The sequence below is a fragment of the Sinocyclocheilus grahami genome, unplaced genomic scaffold (assembly GCF_001515645.1).
Source record: "Sinocyclocheilus grahami isolate Dianchi unplaced genomic scaffold, SAMN03320097.WGS_v1.1 scaffold152.1, whole genome shotgun sequence".
NCBI lineage: Eukaryota > Metazoa > Chordata > Actinopteri > Cypriniformes > Cyprinidae > Sinocyclocheilus > Sinocyclocheilus grahami.
The window spans coordinates 1,846,407-1,868,815 of record NW_015505331.1 but is presented as its reverse complement, the minus strand read 5'-3'; the positions used below and the strand labels follow the sequence as shown (position 1 = coordinate 1,868,815).

At 36.6% G+C, this 22,409-nt stretch overlaps 1 protein-coding gene across 1 annotated transcript in view; it reads right to left on the bottom strand.

Annotated features, from left to right (window-relative positions):
- Nucleotides 1-22,208, bottom strand: part of LOC107592321 (transient receptor potential cation channel subfamily M member 3-like) — a 107,716-nt gene extending 85,508 nt beyond the window's left edge. Inside the window, exon 1 of the mRNA XM_016281802.1 lies at nt 21,941-22,208. Within this exon, the coding sequence (XP_016137288.1) occupies nt 21,941-22,075 (135 nt within the window). The 5' untranslated portion in view covers nt 22,076-22,208. The remainder of the gene's footprint in view (nt 1-21,940) is intronic.
- Nucleotides 22,209-22,409: the final 201 nt, after the last annotated feature.

Sequence of the window (22,409 nt, the reverse complement as noted above, 5' to 3'; positions counted from 1 at the left end):
CGGCACACTATATGTTCTTTTGCCATTTCTGGCACCTCATTACAACTGCATTCCTGTCCATCTGAGCCTGGAAATTCCAGAAAGCCATTTCCCAAGTAAAATCGCACTGCTTCTTGCTGATATTTTATTCTGTGAGCTAAACAATATGACAATTCTAGCCCTGTGTCACATGGTGCTGTGATACAGTGTCCAACAACAAACGATTTGTCTATCCACACCAACACTGAAAATGCTGTGTGATGTGACAAAATAACAGACAATCAAGACATATTTGATGTGAAATATAGGTTCATGAAGATGGATTTGGGGCTAACAGATGCTTTATCAAATCTGCTTTAACAAAGCCATTGCAAAAATTCATACAAGTAAACACTGATTCAACCTGACAAAGGATTTCAAATACAAGACGGTTTTCTTTGTTTAAGATTTAAGGACACATACTGGCTTTAAAGACTGTAGCTTGAAAGAAAAAGTGCATTTTAAAATAAATCAATATTAAACTGGCCTTTGTGCATCTCACAACAGTCGTGTCCTCTTTTTCTTTCTCGAACACAATGCTGGTTATTGATTGGCCGTAACATGGCAGGTTCAGGTTCACCTGTCCCTGTGCCTTCTCCCTTTGTGCTGGTCATTGATTTTGGCAACTCAATGTCTTTGCACATCAGAGGTGTGATGACTCCATTAAGTTATCACAGATGTATTTGGCACAACAGACTGAATTCAGGGTGACAAATAAAAATGAAAAATGAAATTCCTGATGGAGGTATACACATCTATTTTACACCTCATTATTTTACAGAAATTACAATAATACAGCACATTATCTTGTTCCACAAACCAACATTTCTGGTCACCAGCATGTATTGTATTTTGGATGCTGATCAACCAGCACAAAACCACTTACCCACCTCTCTAAGGTGGCCTTTTCAGCAATGGAGACATCGCACTTTCAAAGAGCAGCCTTGTTAAACTGTCATGCAGCAAAAAACAAGAACATATGGTATACAGATGACAAACATCTCTCTGTACAATTACAATTATTGTTGACCTTTCAGTTTACCAGCTTTACAAGGTACTTGTGTGAACTTACACAATGTAACTCTCCAAAGGCAAAGTTAACTTTAACATTATGAGAACTTTTCTTTAATTACTCTCTCTCTCTCACTTTCAAGGAAAGTATTCTTCAGCAAGTCTGAAATGGTAGGAAACAGCCAGTGTCTACGCTGTAGGGTCACTAGTTCATTCATTATGTAGTTATAATATGCCTGAGTGAACGTAGAGCTACTTTCTCAAATTAATAACATGTGAAGGTAGGCAGCTGTGGGAGGAAAAGAAAAGGAAGAGTGTGAAAGGAGTAGGTGATAATAACTCTGTCTTCGTGACTAAACTCACTGAAACATGTCGATTTAGCACAAATCATTTATTGACCGCAAACGTCATTGCTGGATGCCTGAGTGTGTTAATCTAAACAGGTTTAGCTTTTAGAATTGGTGGTACAGGTACTCCTTTATATACTGTCAAACTTAAATTGCGTTTGTGTGTGGGCTCTTTTGTGATCTGAAGAGCAGAACTATCATCAATAGACGAGATTAATGAGGTGGTTCAGGAGGTGATTCACCCGAGCTGAGCGCTGTGCCTTTCAGCTCTCTCATTTTGGTGTTATTCAGTGTTAAAGCATGATCTATACAGATCAATGATGGAATTATGTAAGTCTTCTTACATAATAATAGAGTATGCACCTTCTCGAGTTAATGTTTAACTTATCAATATTTCTGATTTATTAGCATTCCTCCCGCTCTTGTTCAGATTAGCGGGCAGCTGTTGCGCCATAAACATCTCATAAAATGCTTGAAAGCAGCTGTTATGACTATAGAGATCATTAGTTAGTCAGATATAGTAACAATATCTTTGTCAAGTGATTTAGACTGACTCTCCAATGCAATCTAAACTGCTATTTTAATAAACAGTAGCATGTTTGATTTCCTTGGACATTTTGGACTAGCAGGGAATCTGTAGGATTGATAGAATCAAATATTAAGAATTAAATAGTTTTAGCCAACAAAATAGTTGCCGTGGCCTCCAATTAGCCAATCATTTTATTAACAAACTGTACCCAAATTTAAAACCTTAACAAATGATATGAATTACTTTTTTAAAATGAATTTTCGAATATTTAAGACTTTCTAATGCTTTTTACACTCTACAAAAAGAAGGAAAAAAAAGACTAAAAAAAGACTAAAATCACTTAAAACTACAGATTTAAGGAACTGTGTTAACTGGTGTTACTACCTGTGGTTTGAAGAAAAATTATTTAAAATAAATAAATAAATAAATAAATAATGTACCAAACCAAATCAAATCAAATCTGAATTAAAAACAAACTTGCCTTGACACTGCATCAGTAGAAGGCAGTAAAAATTCTCATACATATTTCCAAGCTCTTCGTGCTGGCAGCCACAATTCAAAATTATTTTATTTGTGATAAATCAGCTCTTCATGCATCTAAATGTGCTGACTCTATCCACAGGAAATCGCTGGAGCTCATCTTTCCTATGAGCTGAAAGATTCTCGTCATTAATTAATTCAGTATTGCAATACTTTCTCTGATGGCATTGAAAAAAAGACTAAAAAAAGACTAAAATCACTTAAAACTACAGATTTAAGGAACTGTGTTAACTGGTGTTACTACCTGTGGTTTGAAGAAAAATTATTTAAAATAAATAAATAATGTACCAAACCAAATCAAATCAAATCTGAATTAAAAACAAACTTGCCTTGACACTGCATCAGTAGAAGGCAGTAAAAATTCTCATACATATTTCCAAGCTCTTCGTGCTGGCAGCCACAATTCAAAATTATTTTATTTGTGATAAATCAGCTCTTCATGCATCTAAATGTGCTGACTCTATCCACAGGAAATCGCTGGAGCTCATCTTTCCTATGAGCTGAAAGATTCTCGTCATTAATTAATTCAGTATTGCAATACTTTCTCTGATGGCATTTCGGCTAAACACATTAGCATAATTTCTCCTTGAGCAAATTTGAAAGAAGTCGAAAGTCAGTCCATTAATCTTTGAAACCTAAAAAGGCAAAATATGTGCTTTGTTTTCAGATAGCACCACAATTACAGTATTGTAACTGTATAACTTTAAAAGCATATCATGATCCTCACACTGCATTTCAATCAATAGCCTCTGGTCTCAGAGCTGTGGGTGATAAGTTAACATTTTCTCAATAGCAATCACCACCTGTTTCAAGCTCAGGACACGTAAGAAACATCCTCACACAGCTCAATGCTCAATTTTATGATATGACCAAAAATAACAAAAAGCGTATTTCTAGTATATATATTACATCGTCATTGTTATACATGCATATAATGTCGGCTTGGAGGTCTATTCAAATCTATTGCAAATAAAACTAAAAAAATAGTAGCATGAAGACCTCCATAAATACACTCACACATGAATTTTGAAGCTGTTTAAAAGTACAAACAAATTTTTATGAAAAACTGTAGTGCTACGATAATTAGGTTCCATGTATAAGTCTATCAATAAAAATCCAAATTTGCACAGAAAGCAGGTGTGTTTGTGCTGAAATGACTGACTACTTATTTTGCGGTGCTATTTTAGCACATTTAGCGCCTGGTTAACCTGGTTAACCTGGATTGCAGGTGATTCGTGAATCCGAGGTGAGTTTATCTACAAATAGTACCACAACACACCTGCTTAGTGAATTCTCCACATTTTTCTCAGGTTAAATAGCAAATTTACTAGTAGTCTGTTTGTGCTTAGAAAATATGCTTGGTATTCTGGACATACTGTATATCTCAGCCCTTGCTTCAGATGAAGGGCAACGGTGAGCCAAGGAGATACTTTATTTTTAACGCATCTACCTCAGTCTTATACATCCTGAAATGACTGGTACTTCTCTTTGCAGTTGGATATTTGCTAGAATTTACTCCTCATATTCTCTGGGGCTGCATTTGCAGAGTTTCTTTTGAGCTCCATTACCTGCTGCTGCCTTTTGCTTTTGTTTTTGTGCTTCTGTACTCGAAATTTAGCTCCTGTCAAAGCTGGCATTTTCACTTGTGAATTCATCACCTGATGTCACATTGTGCAATGACTGTGACATTTGTTCAAGACTCTTTAAAAAAATCATACCAGTCCATTTGATTTTCTGCTAATGATTAAACTTTGCTTTACATCTCAACCTGTTCATTCAGTCAAAACCATTTGCTCATTAGTAAGTAAACTGTTCAGTCTAGAACTTGTGGCACCAAGGCTAATGAAACAGACTTTATGAGACATTTGTATTTAGTGCACATTTTTGCATAGTAATAATAAGCTTAGGGGAAAATAACATGTCACATTACAATTAAGCGGTGTGTTTAAAGGACAGCAGATAAGAGCGTATCCATCTATCAACTTCCTGTTTCTGCCCACTGGTCACAAATCAGCAGTTGCACTGATTGGCTCAGATTGGTCCCGTCATGCTCTCAGCCGATAGGCTGATAATGAAGTGCCAGAGTCATAAAGGCTTAAAAAGAGACGGGCTGGTGCAGAGCGGGTGTCACCAGTGCTAAAATGCTGAAATAACACCTCCTACAAACAGAAAATCTTCACCTCACTAATAGGGAAAGGTCTATCCTGAATCATCTCATATTCAATAATTTAACTCTCCTCTTGCCTTACAAAAAAAAGTACTGTGAAAACAGAGTCTGAATCAGAGTGTAGTACTGTGAAATATGCCAAGACACTGAAGGATCACTATATATAATTTCATACAATCAAGATGAAATGCAAGCTTCAAACAATGTCAAGATTAATATGGTACATATAAAAGTATAACAATACACTGAATAACAAATCAACTTATGTTATTCAGTGTACAGCAAGCTTTGATTTACAAATGTCATACTTAAATCATCACACATCACTGAAGCATCTGACCTCACAGGAGAACATGTAACGGAGAGAGAAATACAAAAAGTGGAGGTAAATCTTACATATCTCTACACTTATGACTCACACTAGCGACTAAATTTAAATGCTAAGCCAGTCTGATAACTTCAAGCGTGAACACTTAAGACTTCTCTGCCAGCCCATTCCCTTGTTGGATGCTAAATGACTCACTGGTAAAGTAGGGAACACCTATAGGGTGCCAAACGACACATAAAGCATGTTGCAAATAACTGCAATTTCGATTTTGATTTTCCAGATTTAGCTCAAGTGTTTTAATTATCTTTTCCATTTATTAAAAATCTTTTCCCAGCTTTAATCACTTATTAATAATATTTTAAGCACATACATTTAATAAATCAAATCTGATTGCCAATTGTGCAGGTTCTGTGCAGCAGCTAAACTTCATGTATTACCAATGTAATTTTAGCTATTGCTTAAGATTTAAACATTTACCAAACATTTAAATTCAGATTTAACATTCAGAATCTAAATAAATATTAAATGGACCAAAATTGCAAGACACCTTTAAAGTCTGTCTGTACAAAACAGAGAAAAAATAAGCAATTATTTGCAGCATACTGTACACTATTTGTCATTCTATAAACAGCTATATGAATAAAGAGAAATTCAAGGGATGTGGTTTGTTGCTATGAGACTAAATATTTGTTTGATTACTTAATGGTGTTAATTGTTTCAGTAACTGAATCTCGAACGAATCGAAACCCATTTATTGACATGAAGATTGCAGCTCATAACCTTGCATTATATAACAGTTATGTATAAGCGAATTCTCAGTAAAGAGACAAGTTCTCTCTTTGTTTTATTCATACTCTGGGGATAAACATCCAGTTTTTGTAGTTTGCAGAACAAGCTGCTTGAGCTATTTTAAAAATTCATAAATCTATATTTAGCTACTTACAAGTGTCCCGGTGTTTTCATGTGAAATCCTTAAAAGATCCCCCACAAAAAAAATGGCATAGTAGAAATCTCTTCCTCTATGCATGAAATTTTCTTCATTATTGTGCATGCTAAATTGCATTTGCACACTTGGATGCATTTGACGCCCCAAAAGGGAGATTGGCAGGCAGATTCATTACTGAATGTGATAGGACAAATGTGCTGATGTCACACGATGTGACCTTTTGTTGGAAAAGCTGTGATGTTACAATCTGTTTTTGACATTGATTTGTGTCGCATTGCCTCTTTTAACAAAAAGTGTGACTGATCCTGCTCTTGTGTACTAGCGTGTATCAATACGATGAAGCAGCACTGGCCATGCATCAAAGTTGAGATAAAATGATGCACTGTTTTGTGGTTTCTGTCAGATGAAAGACCCCATAAGGGTCAGGGATGTTCTGGTCTACTCTGACTGACAGCTGGTCTACCCAATTAAAACTGCTGAAATGTACAAATAGTTATCAAATATATATATAACTTACGTTGCTCACAAAATAAACATAACTCACATGGACACACTGTACAAGCTTTCATCATCTTAGTTATTTTGCATATACTGTACTGTGGTACTTTGCATGAATTACTCATGCTGTGGGGAATGTTTGGAACCACAGTTCTGCCTCACCACAGACATCTCATTATTACCTACAGTATAACATAAACATACAACTTGATTGTGCTGTCATTGTTGTTGTACAGTTAACTGTGCAGCTATACATTAAGCTATTGAAAAATTAGCAAACATTGGCTCTGATCCAAAGCCTAGTGAGTTGCCTCATGGCTTTCTGCCCACCTTCTACATTGGCAGCATCCTAAATTAAATGAAACTTCAGTAAGCAAACAATACTTAAATCTGTAAATAGTTTTGTAGGGGGAAAAAGTTAATTTCCTTTGCTACACCTCCTAAGTCAATATCCTCTGGAAAACTGCTATAGACAAATATTTGGTGTGATTAATACTATAAAAACACATCTGAAATGTTCTCTGCAAATATACATATATTTACAGTGGACAGAAAAATTATACACTATCAACTTATATTTTCTAGATAACATTTTCACCATTTCTTTTGGATTTACTACAACATAAAATATATAAGTTGACAATATAAAAGCTGATTATTCAACGTAAAACACAACATGAAGTCTTTATATTATAATTCGTCATTATAACGTCATTTTTACTGTATAGTATAAAAATAAATGGAACATTTACACTCTTTATGATGCAACAAACATGTCAGCAGTGTAGAAGCATTTAAAACTGTCCGAGAAAGACGCAAAAATCATTACAAGCACAGACAGCGAGAGACTGTTTAGTACTGCATCGCATGTCTTCGATGAGAAGAGGAAGGGGTGATGGTTGCTGGTTACTGTATGATGATTGAAATCGCGAAATGGCCTTAAACAATTAGTAAATAAATTGCAGAACGTTATGTTTTCTAATGCACGCACGGATTGCATGTATTCTGACAGCGCTGCACAAAGCTGCTTGTTAACCAGGGTTCAAGTCCAAAGCGCTAGGAAAATCGTCAGTTGCTCAGTCACATTTTTATGATTTTTTACAAGGCATGTGACAATGCGATACGTGCGACGTATTCGTAATGAGACTCATTTATAAATCTGCTGTTGTCAACAAAAAGAAGCATTGAGGTCTTCCTGCGCATTTCCGCCAAAATAAAAGTTGAGAAATTTTAAGTTAAATTGTGCTTTGTTGGTATAATGTCTGCTAGAATGTTAAAAAATTGTTCAGTGTTAAATTGTTGATTTTTTAATAGATTTTTTCTTTGAAAAGCAAGACAAAACAGTAAAAAGCACATTTTGGCTATTTAATTTATGCAATGGTGAAAAAAATTGGCAAAATACATGGGGGAGAAAACTCGAAAAACCGTGTTCGGTCTTTGGCCTTCGGCCCAGTGTTTCATTTTGTTCGGTTTCGGCTTCAGCCAAGAATTTTCATTTCGGTGCATTCCTACAGCTGTGCCTTTACAGCAATAAATTATATTTTAAAATGTATTCAAATAGAAAAGTTATTTTAAATAGTAATAATATTTCACAATAATACTGTTTTTATTGTATTTTTCGATCAAAGAAATACATTGATGAGCATAAGAAACTTTTGGTTTAAAAAATCAAAAAATCTTCACAGCAAACTTTTGAAGGGTAGTGTATTCAAATATATAGCTGCCTATACATTTATAGAAGGCATCATCATATTTGGGGGTCCTTGGCATCAAAACCCTGTTGCCTTTCCCACAATGGATACAGTTGACCTTGCCTTCAAATTTGGACAAAAAAAGTATCAACAATATCAAACAAAGTAAGCAAGGAGGCAGGATAATTAAATGGCCTACTATTTGGAACAGCCTTAGCATCTAATGCCTTAAAATGCCTGTGGAGGCAACTCACTAGGTTTTGGAACAGAGCTATTGTCTCATTAAGGCCCAGAAAGTAAGTGTTACAATTATCAGGATGAAATTAGAGAGCAGGCACAGAATAGATATCCATCCCCTTGGAAATGTCTGTTCACAAGAGTGCCCTCACCAAAGCCAACTGAAACGGTGTCATGAAAAACAACATTAGAGTTTGACTGACATTGAATCGTCGTTCTTATGCTGTGTCTATTGCATGTGTCATAAAAATGGGCACTGAGCTCAGTGTTGAAATGGCATGACTCAAAGGCATCCGTATGAAGGATGTCAGAAAGCACTGGAGGGAACCTTGACAGTGGTCCTGAGAGACAGCAGTATTTACAGGCCTGTAAGGTGGCGTGAGTGATTGCTGCAGATCATGTGACCTCCGGCTGGGCGGTGATCAGGGATCAGTGGTTTCAGGGTTAAGAGCCATCCAGCGACCAGAGAGACTGATGCTTCACTGAATCACTAGGTCATGTGACTCTGGGAGAATCTGGAAAAGCAGATAAGACATGGCCCCAGTGAAAGCCACTGTACATCCGACACATCTTCTTTCCTTTTGCTCACTTTGGCTCTGGTTCAAGCTATCTAACACTAACTCTTTCATTCCATCTTACTCCTATTACCTCCACCCCAAGTCCTTTGTCTTTATCTCTCTCCTTTCTCTGATAAAGTCAAGCCTGCGGCAGCTGCTTGCAATGTCACAGCATTTGTATGTGTGTTCAGCGTTGGGTGGTAACAGACTATATGCAATCTGGATTATACAGTAAAAAAATGCAGCTTGTCACTGGAGCAGCGACTTCAAAAGCACACCCCTATACCTTATCTATCCCTAAAGGCTCCACGTTAGAACCTTAAGGGTGCATATTTGTACCTTTTAGGAGTAGATAAGGTGCAAAGGTGTAATTTTATTTAAGGTGTATCTTGAGGCAATGGTTCTCAATTGTGGAAAACCCGAAATTGGTTCACAAGTCTGTTCTAAAAGGGCAGGATTCCTCATTCCTGGTTCTGGAGAGCCACTTTCCTGCAGTGTTAAGGTCCAACCATACTCCAATTCACCTAGGAAGGGCTGCACCAGCTGTTTGTCAGTTTGTACTTACATTGGAACGTAAGGTCCACATTACAGGTTTAGTAACTACAGTACTGTAAATAACTTTCAGTAACTGTATATGAAATGACATTGATTAGTTACGATTGATTTTATTTGACATGCACAACATGGACCGATGCACACAGAGTACTCTCCAGCACCAGGAGTGAGGAACCCTTTGAGGTCTTAAACAGCAGCTAAATGCAAATAATACAATGAAATTAACCGCATAATTGTGCATTTAGGATACAAAAACGTATTTATTTATTTATTTATTTATTTTAATGCAATCGTATTTTATTTTCTAATACAAATTGGTCTCATTGTTTATTGCAAATCTGATGCAAAACCAGATTAGAAGCTCTAGTTCAAGGAATATTTTTCACTTTTGGTGGTATTGTTTTTTGTTTAGTTTTTTGACAAAACAATACAAGATTATTTTGTGTGTGATATCAAATTAATAATAGCTAGATCAAAAGTGATCCAAAATTGATTACATAAAAACTTTAGATTAGCCTAGATTACCATGGCACTTACCATTATTGACACTTTTAATTGTGTAATTTGCAAGATGCATTTCAGAAGTTATCTACCCAACACTGTATGTTTGTGGCAGCGTGTGGAACATTCAGTCCTGAGCAGTGAGGAAGGATTAACAGAAGAGACTCACTGCCAGAGATTCGGGGCTCACTACTGTGACCACACACACCAACTGACCACCAGCACTGAAACCCAGCAGAGCAAACACAAAAACTACCTCCAACCGTCCAACTTAAATACATTCGGGGGAAAAGGACTGAGGCAAGGGCTTTAAAACCTTGAACAAAACAGATCATGGCAGAAAAAGGGCAAACCGGCTTTGGGTACAAACTGACCTACCCATACTGGACCTTCTAAAGATATATAAAAAATATGAATAGCTTCTTAAAGAGATAGTTCACCCTAAAAAATAATTTTGTCATTGTTTATTCAACCTATTGACATTCCAAATTCATATTATGGAAAACAGCAGCTCAGAAGTTAAACTAGATGTGTTCCACAGAAGAAAGTCAGTCATGCAGGTTTGAAATGACATTATTGTAACTAAACAATGACAGAATTTGAATTCTTCTGTGAACTATCACTTTGACCATGGCCAAAGGTATTTGATCAAATGTTTTTAGGGATTGTTCTTTCATGAAATGTGTAAGTGTTGGAATACCGCTTGTGTGAAAGATTGCTGTGTTATGTCTTATCGCCAAATAACATCTAATCCTCATTATGCTTTAGCCTCACAACCAATGCACATTATATTTTACAAATTGTTTGTTCACCTGACACAAACAAGGACTGTTTACAGATATCGGAAACAAATTGTACTTGACATCCATGATAAATTCATAAAAAATACTAAGTCATTACATCTTGATACTTTTTCATCACACAGATGATTTAACCATTTACCGCACTCTGAATTATCGAAACCCTCAGGGTCATTACCCAATGCCAGCGTGTGTTTACTCTCCGAGGGGAGGTGATGGCATCTCCTTGCTCAAATTAGACGCAATTCCTACTGAGCACGACTGTCACAGCATTCCCGTCTTTGCTCATGTGCCACACAAACGCCAGTATTTCTCACAAACAGGCTGATCTTTCTGTGATATGTTAGATAAGTGCAATAGCTCCTGTGATAGCTGTGGATTTCCCATTATGCATCTCTAATGAATAATACATGCAGATTTTGCAGGCCTGCGGCAAGCTTGTTTGATGTATTACACGATAAGCAGCTGATATGAATGTGGCGGAAAATGATGAGGAGGTAAAATGATAGGGGAGCATTATGAGAAAAATGTCCAGAAAAACTGTTATAGATTTATTGATCAAATACACACATAGGTTTCCTCACAGGTTGACACCACAATCCTGATGCTAAGCAAGAACATTTGACCTCGATTGGTGCATTCATTTTTAAAGTTGCTGACTCCAGACACACATTTTAATGTCTGTTCCCTATGATTTTCCTTCATGCACTGCTGTAAATGACTAAATACACATTTAAAGGTGAAGAGTGAAATTTCTGTGCATCAACAAACAAAATACCAAAAAAAGGGTTTCAGTTTCTCAAAATCTCCCTCTTATCTCTCCTTGGTTGGCAAACCCAATGGTCCCTGATCCAAACTAACAATGTCAGTAATGTTGCTGTTTTGGATGTTCTAAAAACACAGAGGAAATAATACTCCAAATGGCTTATTATTGTCCCTTCAAATTATTCTAGGAAAGTAGAAAATGTTTTTAAATAATTAAGCACTTCACTATTTCTGAAGTCATCAAACAACAAACAAAACTACTGTATCTAGCTATCTTCTCTGACAGACACCAATGCTTTATAAAAATGAAACATATAAAATACATATCATGTATCAGTCTATAGTTTTTTGTTGTTGTTGTTGAATATATTTTGAATCTAATAATTTAAATTACATTATTCTCCATACATTTCAACATACATTCTCCATAAGCTCATTTTCTGTCTTTATGAATTACAATGAAGACACCAGAAACACCAAGAGGCTATCAACAGGCCCATTACAGTTAATCTAAGAAATGCCTTCATTGTCAGCTGTTTTCGCTCTTGTGTCATTGGACTGTAATGGTTCAGTGCCACTAGCTCTGCACTGAGTGGGAAGATTCTACTTCTAGGTTTCAAGAATATATTGCATTCAGCTTCAAATTAATACCCACAAATAGAGGAGTAATATGATGGACACACATATAGCCTGCATATACATAAAAAATAATACATACATTTATACATACATTTATATGCACAAATACACATAGTTGTCTCATTTTCAAGAACTGTTGTTTTAGAGCTGAATTTAGACTACAAAGGCATCACAAGCCAGGATTCCATCCATATATGATTACGCAGGATATTGCATAAAAAGGTGGTTAAGATTACCAAGGATGTGAATTAAATGTCAAAAAGATAGATAGAAAGACAGATGGAATAATAGATGGGCCAAATGGACAAATTAAAATTTTACCCCCTCAAAAATAATTAAAATATAAAGAATAAAAATGGGCCTTCAAAGAGAATTTAAAGAGAAATAGAAGGGGAAGATCTAAATGTAGGGTGAAGACTATCCCAGAGCCTTGTTTAGATTGATAGACATGAAAAACTGAACAGAACGAGAGAATGATTGATAGAATGACAGATAGAAATATAGAAAGAGCAATAGTTTGAGGGAACAATAGAACAATACAATAGAGATACAGTAGATAAACACAAGCTCTCTATGCTGTCACAGTGAAACAATCCAGTCATGCCCTTTGCTCACCTTTACAGTAGCTTTACAGTTCAGATGGGAACTTGTTTCATGAGGTGTGAAGGAGGTATTTGTTAGCAGACATGGTGAAACCCCATGTGTTTCTATTCCTGAAACAGTGGAAGCTATTCTAAGCTGGACGTAGGGTGAAGACTATCCCAGAGCCTTGTTTAGATTGATAGACATGAAAAACTGAACAGAACGAGAGAATGATTGATAGAATGACAGATAGAAATATAGAAAGAGCAATAGTTTGAGGGAACAATAGAACAATACAATAGAGATACAGTAGATAAACACAAGCTCTCTATGCGGTCACAGTGAAACAATCCAGTCATGCCCTTTGCTCACCTTTACAGTAGCTTTACAGTTCAGATGGGAACTTGTTTCATGAGGTGTGAAGGAGGTATTTGTTAGCAGACATGGTGAAACCCCATGTGTTTCTATTCCTGAAACAGTGGAAGCTATTCTAAGCTGGGCCGGGACATACACAGACACGTCATGTCATTCACACCACAGACAAATGAGATAACATGCTGCTCAGCTTCATAAGGAGGGGAAATGAATGAATAAATCAAGGACATGGAAGGATAGAGATTGAGTGATTGAGTGAAAAAGAGGTGTGGTGTGCCGGGGACAGCTGTGGTGGAGGGCTGGATCTGGGACTCAGGGGTGAGGAGACAGAAATAGCTCACTTTAAGGAATGAAAAAGAAACTGGAGCACAGGTCCAATATCCATTAAATCTGAAATGTGGGGACAGTGTGTGAGTAACACACACACACACACACACAATATATAAGAAAGAGAGGGGTTCCTGAAAATAGCCCTGGGTTCCACTCTCATTTTCTGTGTTCACACATTCAATTTATTCTGGCCACACAAATTGTACAGTGTAAATGGACACACACTCACGAGGTGTGTAAGACTGCCTCACAAGTATCAAACGTGCTGACAGGGCATATTAAAGCGCGCATGAGGAGGATATACTTGATCGGATCAGGCACCCAGAGACCATTTGCAAGCGCAAAGACAAGAGCAAAGGAAAAAAGATTAAAAGTAATTTCCATTCCTGAGAGTCTCACTGCATACGTCTTTGACATGGCTATGCAGCACATTTTACCGCACATTAAAGACGAGGGAAGCTTATTACTTCTGCCCAACTTCAAAGGGCCGGTCCCGTTCAGAGCCCATTCATGATTTGCCCATTGAGGGAAGCTAATTCCAAATCCTCCATTTAGAAAGAGGGAGGGAAGATTGTCCCGTTTCACCTCATCACTGAAACCGTGAATGTTTTCCAGGGAAATGGCAGGAAACCAGAAGGAGCTGCTTGGTGATGCAATGTTTTTTTTTTGTCCTCCATTCAAGACTATGTAAATAAAAGCACATGGTGCTCATTTATTTCAAACCAAAATTAGGTTAAAAGGAAAACTGAAAAGAATTCTAATGGCTTTGAAAAATTTGAAAACCCAGAAACTAACCGATATACTGCACAAAGAATAAAATATGGTGAACCAATTTCTGTTGTCTTTTTTAGGAAACCGGAAGATAATCTCTTGAGAAATCATAGAATATTTATTCAGAAATTAAATTTTTTTCTTTAAGTGATGATAGACGTATTTTTTACCCATACAATGAAAGTCAATGGGATTCAAAGTTGTATGGACAAAAACATATTTCAAAATGCCTTTTTTATGTTCCACAGAATATAGTAAGTAATACAAGTTTGAAGTGACATGAAGTTACTGATTTTTCATTCCCAGTTATCCCTAAGTTTTGATATTAATATTCAAAAGAAGAAAGGATTGTCCAAGCTTTTAAAGGGATAGTTCACCCAAAAATGAAAATTCTGTCATCATTTACTCACCCTCATGTCGTTCCAAACCTGGATGAGTTGCTTTCTTATGTTGAACATAAAAGAAGATATGTTGAAGATTGCTGGTAATCAAACAGTTGGTGGTTGCCATTGACTTCCATAGTAGGAAAAAAAATACTAGATACTAATACTAGTACTGTATTCTAGTACATGTCGTCTGGAACGACATGAGGGTGAGTAAATTATGACAGAATTTTCTTTTTTGTCAGACAGACGTGCTTCATTTGAAGATGTTAGTGCTATTTTTCTACTGTGCAATCACAGCTAATTCAAACAATGCAAATTTTATTTATTTAGACATGAAGATGTTATCGCTTGGACTTGCATTTTAAACCTATGCATCATTTATTAAAGGAAGGTCAGTCCTTTGTTGTCCAAGGTCTCTGTGATCAAAGGCCAGTGCTTTAGAAGTCACTCTTCAAGTATCTTTATGGGAAGGTTTACCAGGCTGTCTTTTATGTTGATTGAGCGAATAATGATAAATGCAATGCTGCCAGTGACGAGCTGCCCACCTTCTCATACAATTAACTTTTAACTGAATATAATAACGTAACTGAAATCAGAGCAGCAGTCCTACCTGAGCTCATTAATGACCCTGTGAATTATTTATAATAAATTTATTGAACACCTCATGAGACGATACACCACCAAAAATGCCCTCAGTACACTAACAGCAGTGGCCAGAATAGAAACTCAGTAACTCCAACATCTGGGTCAGACTTACCCAACATTACAGCTGCAAATTTTGCATAAGCCTAGATGCATAAACATTATACAGTTTTCAACATTTTCTTATTACATGGCATCAGTCTTCCTGCCATTATAATCACAAAGAAAGAGATGCCCACTTTTCCATTTGCAAGAGTTTGCTGCAATCAGCAGTTTACATTAATTCTGTCACACACACACACACACACACACAGGGCCGTGCACAGACCTTTTGAGGGGCTTGTGCTGAAACTGAAAAAAGGCAACGTATTACATTATGCATCATAAAAAATAAAGATTTCACAGCGATTTGATTCTGTAAAGTTTTTTTTTTGGTTACTACAACATTACTGTAATAAAACCATGTTTTACTATGTTAATACATTTGAAGACGAGCGGAGAGTATAGAATACTAGATAAAAAAATTAGCTAGCTAGAATACATGCATATTAACAGCGTAAACATGAATTAGCCATGCGACCATATAATATGATTAAATGTTAATAAATTAAGTGTATATCAGCAATCATAAATTTCTTAGAAATATATTTGACCTAGGTGACGAGGATCACTCAGTCGCTTTGTGTCAAACTCAAATGCAGTTACGGGGTTTTTGACCATTGAATGTGTGCAAATGTGCATTTTGTCCATCATTAAAATGGCGGCGTTACGTTTTCATCACCAGGTGTTTGTTGTAGCTATATGGGCGCGGCGCTCAGTTTCAAATACATAAATTATGAGACTTTATAGACATAATGTTTCTTGCGTAAAGAAAACGCTGTACTTATTCAAACAACAAGATCTTTATTTACCCTTGCAGACCTAGTTCAGCTGCTGTGGAACTTCAGTTCATTCAGTCAAGATAGAGGGGGTGGAGTTATGAGGTTTTACTGACAGTTTGAGCGGATCCAACAAGATTTAGTCACAAGCTCTTTTTAATACCTTTCATTAGCTAAATATTTGTAAAGCAGACAGACAGATGTAAAGGGTGACCAATATCATTGATTTATTGAAGGGAAAAAAAACACCATCACCAAAAAAAGGGCACTTCGGAGTGTAAGGGCAAAAAGGGCATGTGCTCTGCACAGGTTGAGCCCTACCCGTGCACGTGCCTGCACACACACACACACACAAATCCCCAAAACAATTTTATTCCACAACAGTGTCTGACAAATTGTAAGAATAAGGTGAAGAAAGGAGAAAGTGAAAGGTATATTTTCAATTCACCATACATCCAAAACCAAAGAGAAAAATAAGAAAAGTCTTTGAATAAAATTCCCATTAATTACATAAAAAAAAAAAAAAAAAGACAAAGTAAATGTGCAAATGACTTATCCTTGAGTGAAATGAAAAAATGGAAACTTGACAAAGATTTACTTGGATTCGGCTTGTTAAGGAGCTAATGCATTTATTGCCATGTCTTGTACATGAATAAATTAATTTAATTGAGTAATACATCTCTAAATCCAAGTTGCTGAGTTGTCAGTGCATGAAAAATGTGTTTGTGTGGCTTAATCCTTTTGAGTATTTTCTTTTGGTAGCTATTTGTGTGGTCACTGATTCTCTAAAGAATAAGTACTGAATTTCAGTGTACAGCATAATTTAAAACCGGTCCTTTTCATCACTACATCAATCCTTTTCCACACAGTAAGTATATTAAAGTAAATACGCTTTAGTACAGAGAGAAAAGAGAAAAAAGAGACACAAGTGTGAGCCACAGAGAGATAGAATGAGAGAGATGAGATTGTCAGAGTGTGTCACTGAGATAATATTCAATATACAGTATAGTCCCAACACCTGCCACCAACCCTGAAGATACGTGCTGTAGTGATATGTGGTTTCACTCTTCTTTTGCACTATGAGGAAAGCAGGACTGCATTTGTCTTTAGACTGGGCTCATCATAGAGCGGATTAAATATTTTCTTAATACTGATAGTAATGTATTTCGTGCAGTCTTAAATATTAATGCAAATGGTAATACATAATTTAAAGTAAACTGACAATAAATATTTGAACGTGACAATTAAATATTCAGTCCTATGCAGGCTGGATATCTTATTTGACATAATGAGTTTACTCAGGCTAGTGAATATAAGAAATATGTAGGACATATGAAAGTTCATTCATGAAGCATTGCAAGAAAGAGGAAATTGCTTTGCCACAAAATTTAAGGAGATATTAAGAAGTAAGAATCAAGTTCACAGGATAAATACCCCACACAAACACATCTCTCTCACTTTCACAGGGGTAGCCACAAGTTAACATGAAACACATGAAATATATATAGACTACTGTATGTATGCAGGGCTTCAGAAAAAAAAGGAGCAATTGGCTCCTACAAGAAACAAAATAAGGAGCCAAATTATTTTTTAAGTGCCACAGAATAAATGGGTTGTATTCATTTATTTAACATTTCAGTCATATTGTCATGTGTTTATGTCTCTTCTTTTCTTGTCTTTATTAGCATTTTAATATATATTGTAGATGTCCTGGGAACTAAGGATCACTTAAAGTGGGAACTAAACGTCTTTTCCAAATTGAGAACTATATACAATCACAAAGAATTGTTTATTGCACAGAATCTGTGCCAATATCAGGCCCATAACTGTCAGCATCACTTGCACACATCCAGTCTGTTCATTAGTAACATGCGATTTTATAGGAGGTGTTGAATTTTATCTTTAGCTCCTTGCATTCTTTCTTATCATACTCGTTTTCCACAGTTTGAAACACTAAATGAGCAATTACATGAAACATTTCAGTAATAATAATAATAATTCAGCTTGAACTTTGGTGAAAGAGCGCCAAAACGGTATTTATTGATTGAATTTCATTATGAATTTGGCAGAATTTTAAAGCTGATACTTTGTTTATTAAAAGGTAACATATTACAAATTTTATTGCGATTATTGGATGGCAAGTGCACTACAAATAATATGAAGTTCACGCATTAACAGAACACAGCATGTAGATAGCTCTTGATAACAAGAAGCCATATTACTATTGATTATAAACGCAAACTGTTAACGATATTGCTAATATCCACACATTTGACAGCTTTACCTGATGTAGTTTGTTCAAGTTATGCACAAAATAGCCACTGCTTTTTTGCACTTTTACTTCGCACATCTCTGTCATTTTCGATCTCTCTCATGATGCTACAACTGGAGCTGCTTTTAGCAGATGCTGTTCGGCAGAGATGAGGACAGTTTTTCCTCTAAAACTTTGATGTGCATCGTCTCAGTTTATGTCAACATAAACAAAATATGTGATCACAAAACTATCAGGAAAAAAGGCATTACATGCAAATTTTGAAATGATAATGTAAATTTATACAGATGCCAGTGGAGATCTCAGCAAAAATATCACTTGCAAATTAATATTTTTGGTCGCAAATGTGACCATTTTAGGCACAGTCTGGGGCCCTGGTTGTATGAAGTGAAGTGACATGTGGCCAAGTATAGTAACCCATACTCAAAATTAGTGCTCTGCATGTATCCCATCCAAACACACACACACACACACACACACACACACACAATTGTATCAGCATCTTGATATGCCACACCTGTGAGGTGGATGGATTATCTCGGCAAAGGAGAAGTGCTCACTAACACAGATTTAGACAGATTTGGGAACAAAACTTGAGAGAAATAGGCCTTTTGTGTACATAGAAAAAGTCTTAGATCTTTGAGTTCAGCTCATGAAAAACGGGGGCAAAAACAAAAGTGTTGCATTTATAATTTTGTTCAGTGTAGTTATATGCGCTAATGTTTTGATAATTCTGTTTTTTTTGTGGAGCTTGACAAGAGGGGGTCACTATAAACTGCCAATGTATAGAAAAGGATGAAGACACTAAAAAATTATTCTATTGTGTTACATGAAAAAATAACAGCGTATCGATTTGGCATGAGTGCGAGTAAAAAAACATAATAATTTAGTTCTACGAGGGGAGACTGTACTTCTACATATCAAAACAAACATACAAACCATGTGAAATTGGTGCAACCTGCCTAAGCATCTGATTCATTACCAGTGTTCCCTGACAACCAACGAAGGCATCAGCAAATTATATTAGCTCGAGTGCGATGACCAATACAGCCACATCAGTCACAAACCTTCATTTGCTCTTAGGTATTTTCATTATATCTGGAGGGTTGGTGGTTTGCTATGCCACTGGACCTCCCGCACACACAAGCACACACATACATACGCTCACAAACATAGGATTACATGCACAAATAGTGAAATACCTGTACAGCTCCTTAGTGCTCTGTTGATAAACTACACCTCAGCAGAGCTGGACAAACATACGGCTGTTTACTCATCGCTGAAATAATATCATATGTAGGGCATCAGTCTTTCCAACCTGTAATCTTCAACTCCTCTGGTCAGTTACCTACACAGAACACCTGAAACAACATCTGCTCTCTAACCCCTGTGTAATCAAAAACATTAGCCTTAAAGGTTCTAACTTTCTAATTTAAATTTATAGGTCAAATATGCTGCATTGGTAAACCATAATCAATCTAAATTCCCACCCACCATTGTTATGTAACTCAGCAATAGAATGCATTATGCAAAACACAAGCACATCTCATACTCTTACAATTTAAATTCACAAGCAAAGAGTCGATGTTTACTACAAATACACTTACAGCTATGAAAACAGCAACGCAACTTGAACAGTCTTAATGCCGACAAAAAAATAAAAATATGCAACTATTATTTTATTTTTAGTCTACACATTACAACTGGACTTCATATGGAAAGTTTTGTCCGTATCCATTTGTGGTTGCATCACATATCAGTACACGAGTGTTTCCTGCAACAATTAACACAGGACAAGCTGTTATGTCTGAGTCATGAACAAATGCCAGATATATTCACATCGATCAGGAGTAGAAACAAATTCCAAACAGCGATTTCACACAGTGAAAATTCCCACAGTGAATTGTTTAGAACCCTGATTCCCTCACTAAACAGCGTGCCATTTTTGGATAGTGAACCGGAAACCTGCATTGCAAGCATTGGTTTGCGTCAGAAATCACATGCTCATAGTGGGTACTTCTTTTGCACAAGAAATTACTTTGTGACAGTTAAAAAGAATGTTTTATTGCATGAATGTAATCCAGACGTACTATACAGAGTCAAATTAAATTAATATTCACAACATATTCATAAATTTTGTTATTGAAATCAATTAATAATGCTATTCTTAAAAAAAGGTTTTTAGAAACAATTTTATTGTTTAAGATATGAGACCCAGTTGTTCTAGCTAGACTAGAACTTTGTGTGGGTGAACCTACACAAGAGCCTACACTTTTAATTGTATTTATATATTTTATATGACACAAAACAATCAGGATTATTATGTCATCAAATTTGAAAAAAAAAAAAAGTTTACTAAATACAAATAGAAAACAACCCAGTAGTTTATATAACTTAAATCGTCATCGTCTACCTACAAAAACACCCCTTCATCACCGCACAGAGGAGTGACTGTAGCTGAAGTAAGAAACTCATTCAGTGAACTAAAGCATTTCTGAACAACCATCTTTATCATGCGAATCTCTACATTTTCAGTTAAAAGTCATTTAGCTCCTTAATACTTAATTTTAGGAGCCAATGACTCCCTAGTCATTTCTTTTGTCTGGAACCCAGTCCTCTGCATTTTTACAGTCAGTGCGAAAAGCAGCTCACGACATGCTGTAACAGCTCTCTGTACTACACCTCCAGAGCAGAAACACTGAACCAAGAACATAATGATCCACTCATAACACTGAGTCATGACCTGGGGAGGATTTGACTCTTGGGAGTGCTAAACGAATCTATGCACTGTCTGTGACCGATCTACACTGTACTATTACTACAACACAAGCAGAAAATGTATAATATAACATCACTGACTATAATACAAGACGAAATTGCATTACATACTGGGATACATTACTATACTACCAGCAGAGATCTCTCTGGAGCTTACCTTCTCATAAAGCATCTATCATGGTCCCAAGTGTGCGGTAAAGCTTTATTACTACCTATTAGCTAACACCTCTGTGCAAAATATCACAATAAAGGTAATAATAATTTTCTAACATAAAATTGATAAGTTTCTGATTCATGTGAAAAGCTATACTTATAATGTAAATCATGTGCAAGTTGTAAGGGATTTGTGGGTAAGCAATAAAACATTAATCTTGAGAAGCTGACAGCACTTACTGCAAACCATGTGATGCAATTTTAAATTTAGCTGCGAGACTCCAACACTTCAGACTCTGACAATACTTCCACATGAGCAGAGTACCTGTCATTATCAAATAAGACAGAGAAGTTAGCTGCTTCAGCGCGCTGCAAGAAAAAGCTCTTATGAAGCACTGAATTTCTGAGCGGAATCAATCCCATAGGTCATTGTACTCATACAATGAGGGTTTATGTATCAGTTAAACTCAAAATCTTCTTTAAAAAGAGCTTTCTTCTTATATCTAGTCTTTTGATCCACTATTTTTCTGATTTTTAACAACTAATTCAATCAGTACAAGCCAAAAAGAATATTTCCTAAGCATTTTTCTTTTAAAAAGACCTCATTGTCTCTTTCCTCCCCCATTTGCCCATCCCACGGGTACCTTAAGCAGGCGCACAGACGGAAGGAAGGCTGCATGGCACAGTTTCCGTATGGTCCAGTTGAGTGGCCGAGGAGTATCCAGCTGGTTCATCGCTCCTGACCGGACGTTCCCGCCATCCGGAAAAGGGCCCCACATTGGGGCGGCGATGTGCGAGGGGTCTCTGTTCGAAATCCACTTAACTCATGAAGCATGACCCTCCTCAGCCCTGTCGCAAAAACACGCAACCTGTTTCCCCCCAACACGGCGCTCTTCACCTGCACCCCCTCCCTGCCCTCCCTCCCTTCCCCACAGATCCACTGGATCGGGAAAACACCTTCAGACCATACAGGGTGTCCGGGTCCACTTCCACTGGCCACAAAGACCCAGCAGTGCCAGAGATGACTGGGAGCATGCGGTCTGAATGAGTGGAGAGAAGCAGAGAGAAGAGGAGCAAAGCTGAGTGGAAGAGAGGAGAGTGAGAAACAGTAGC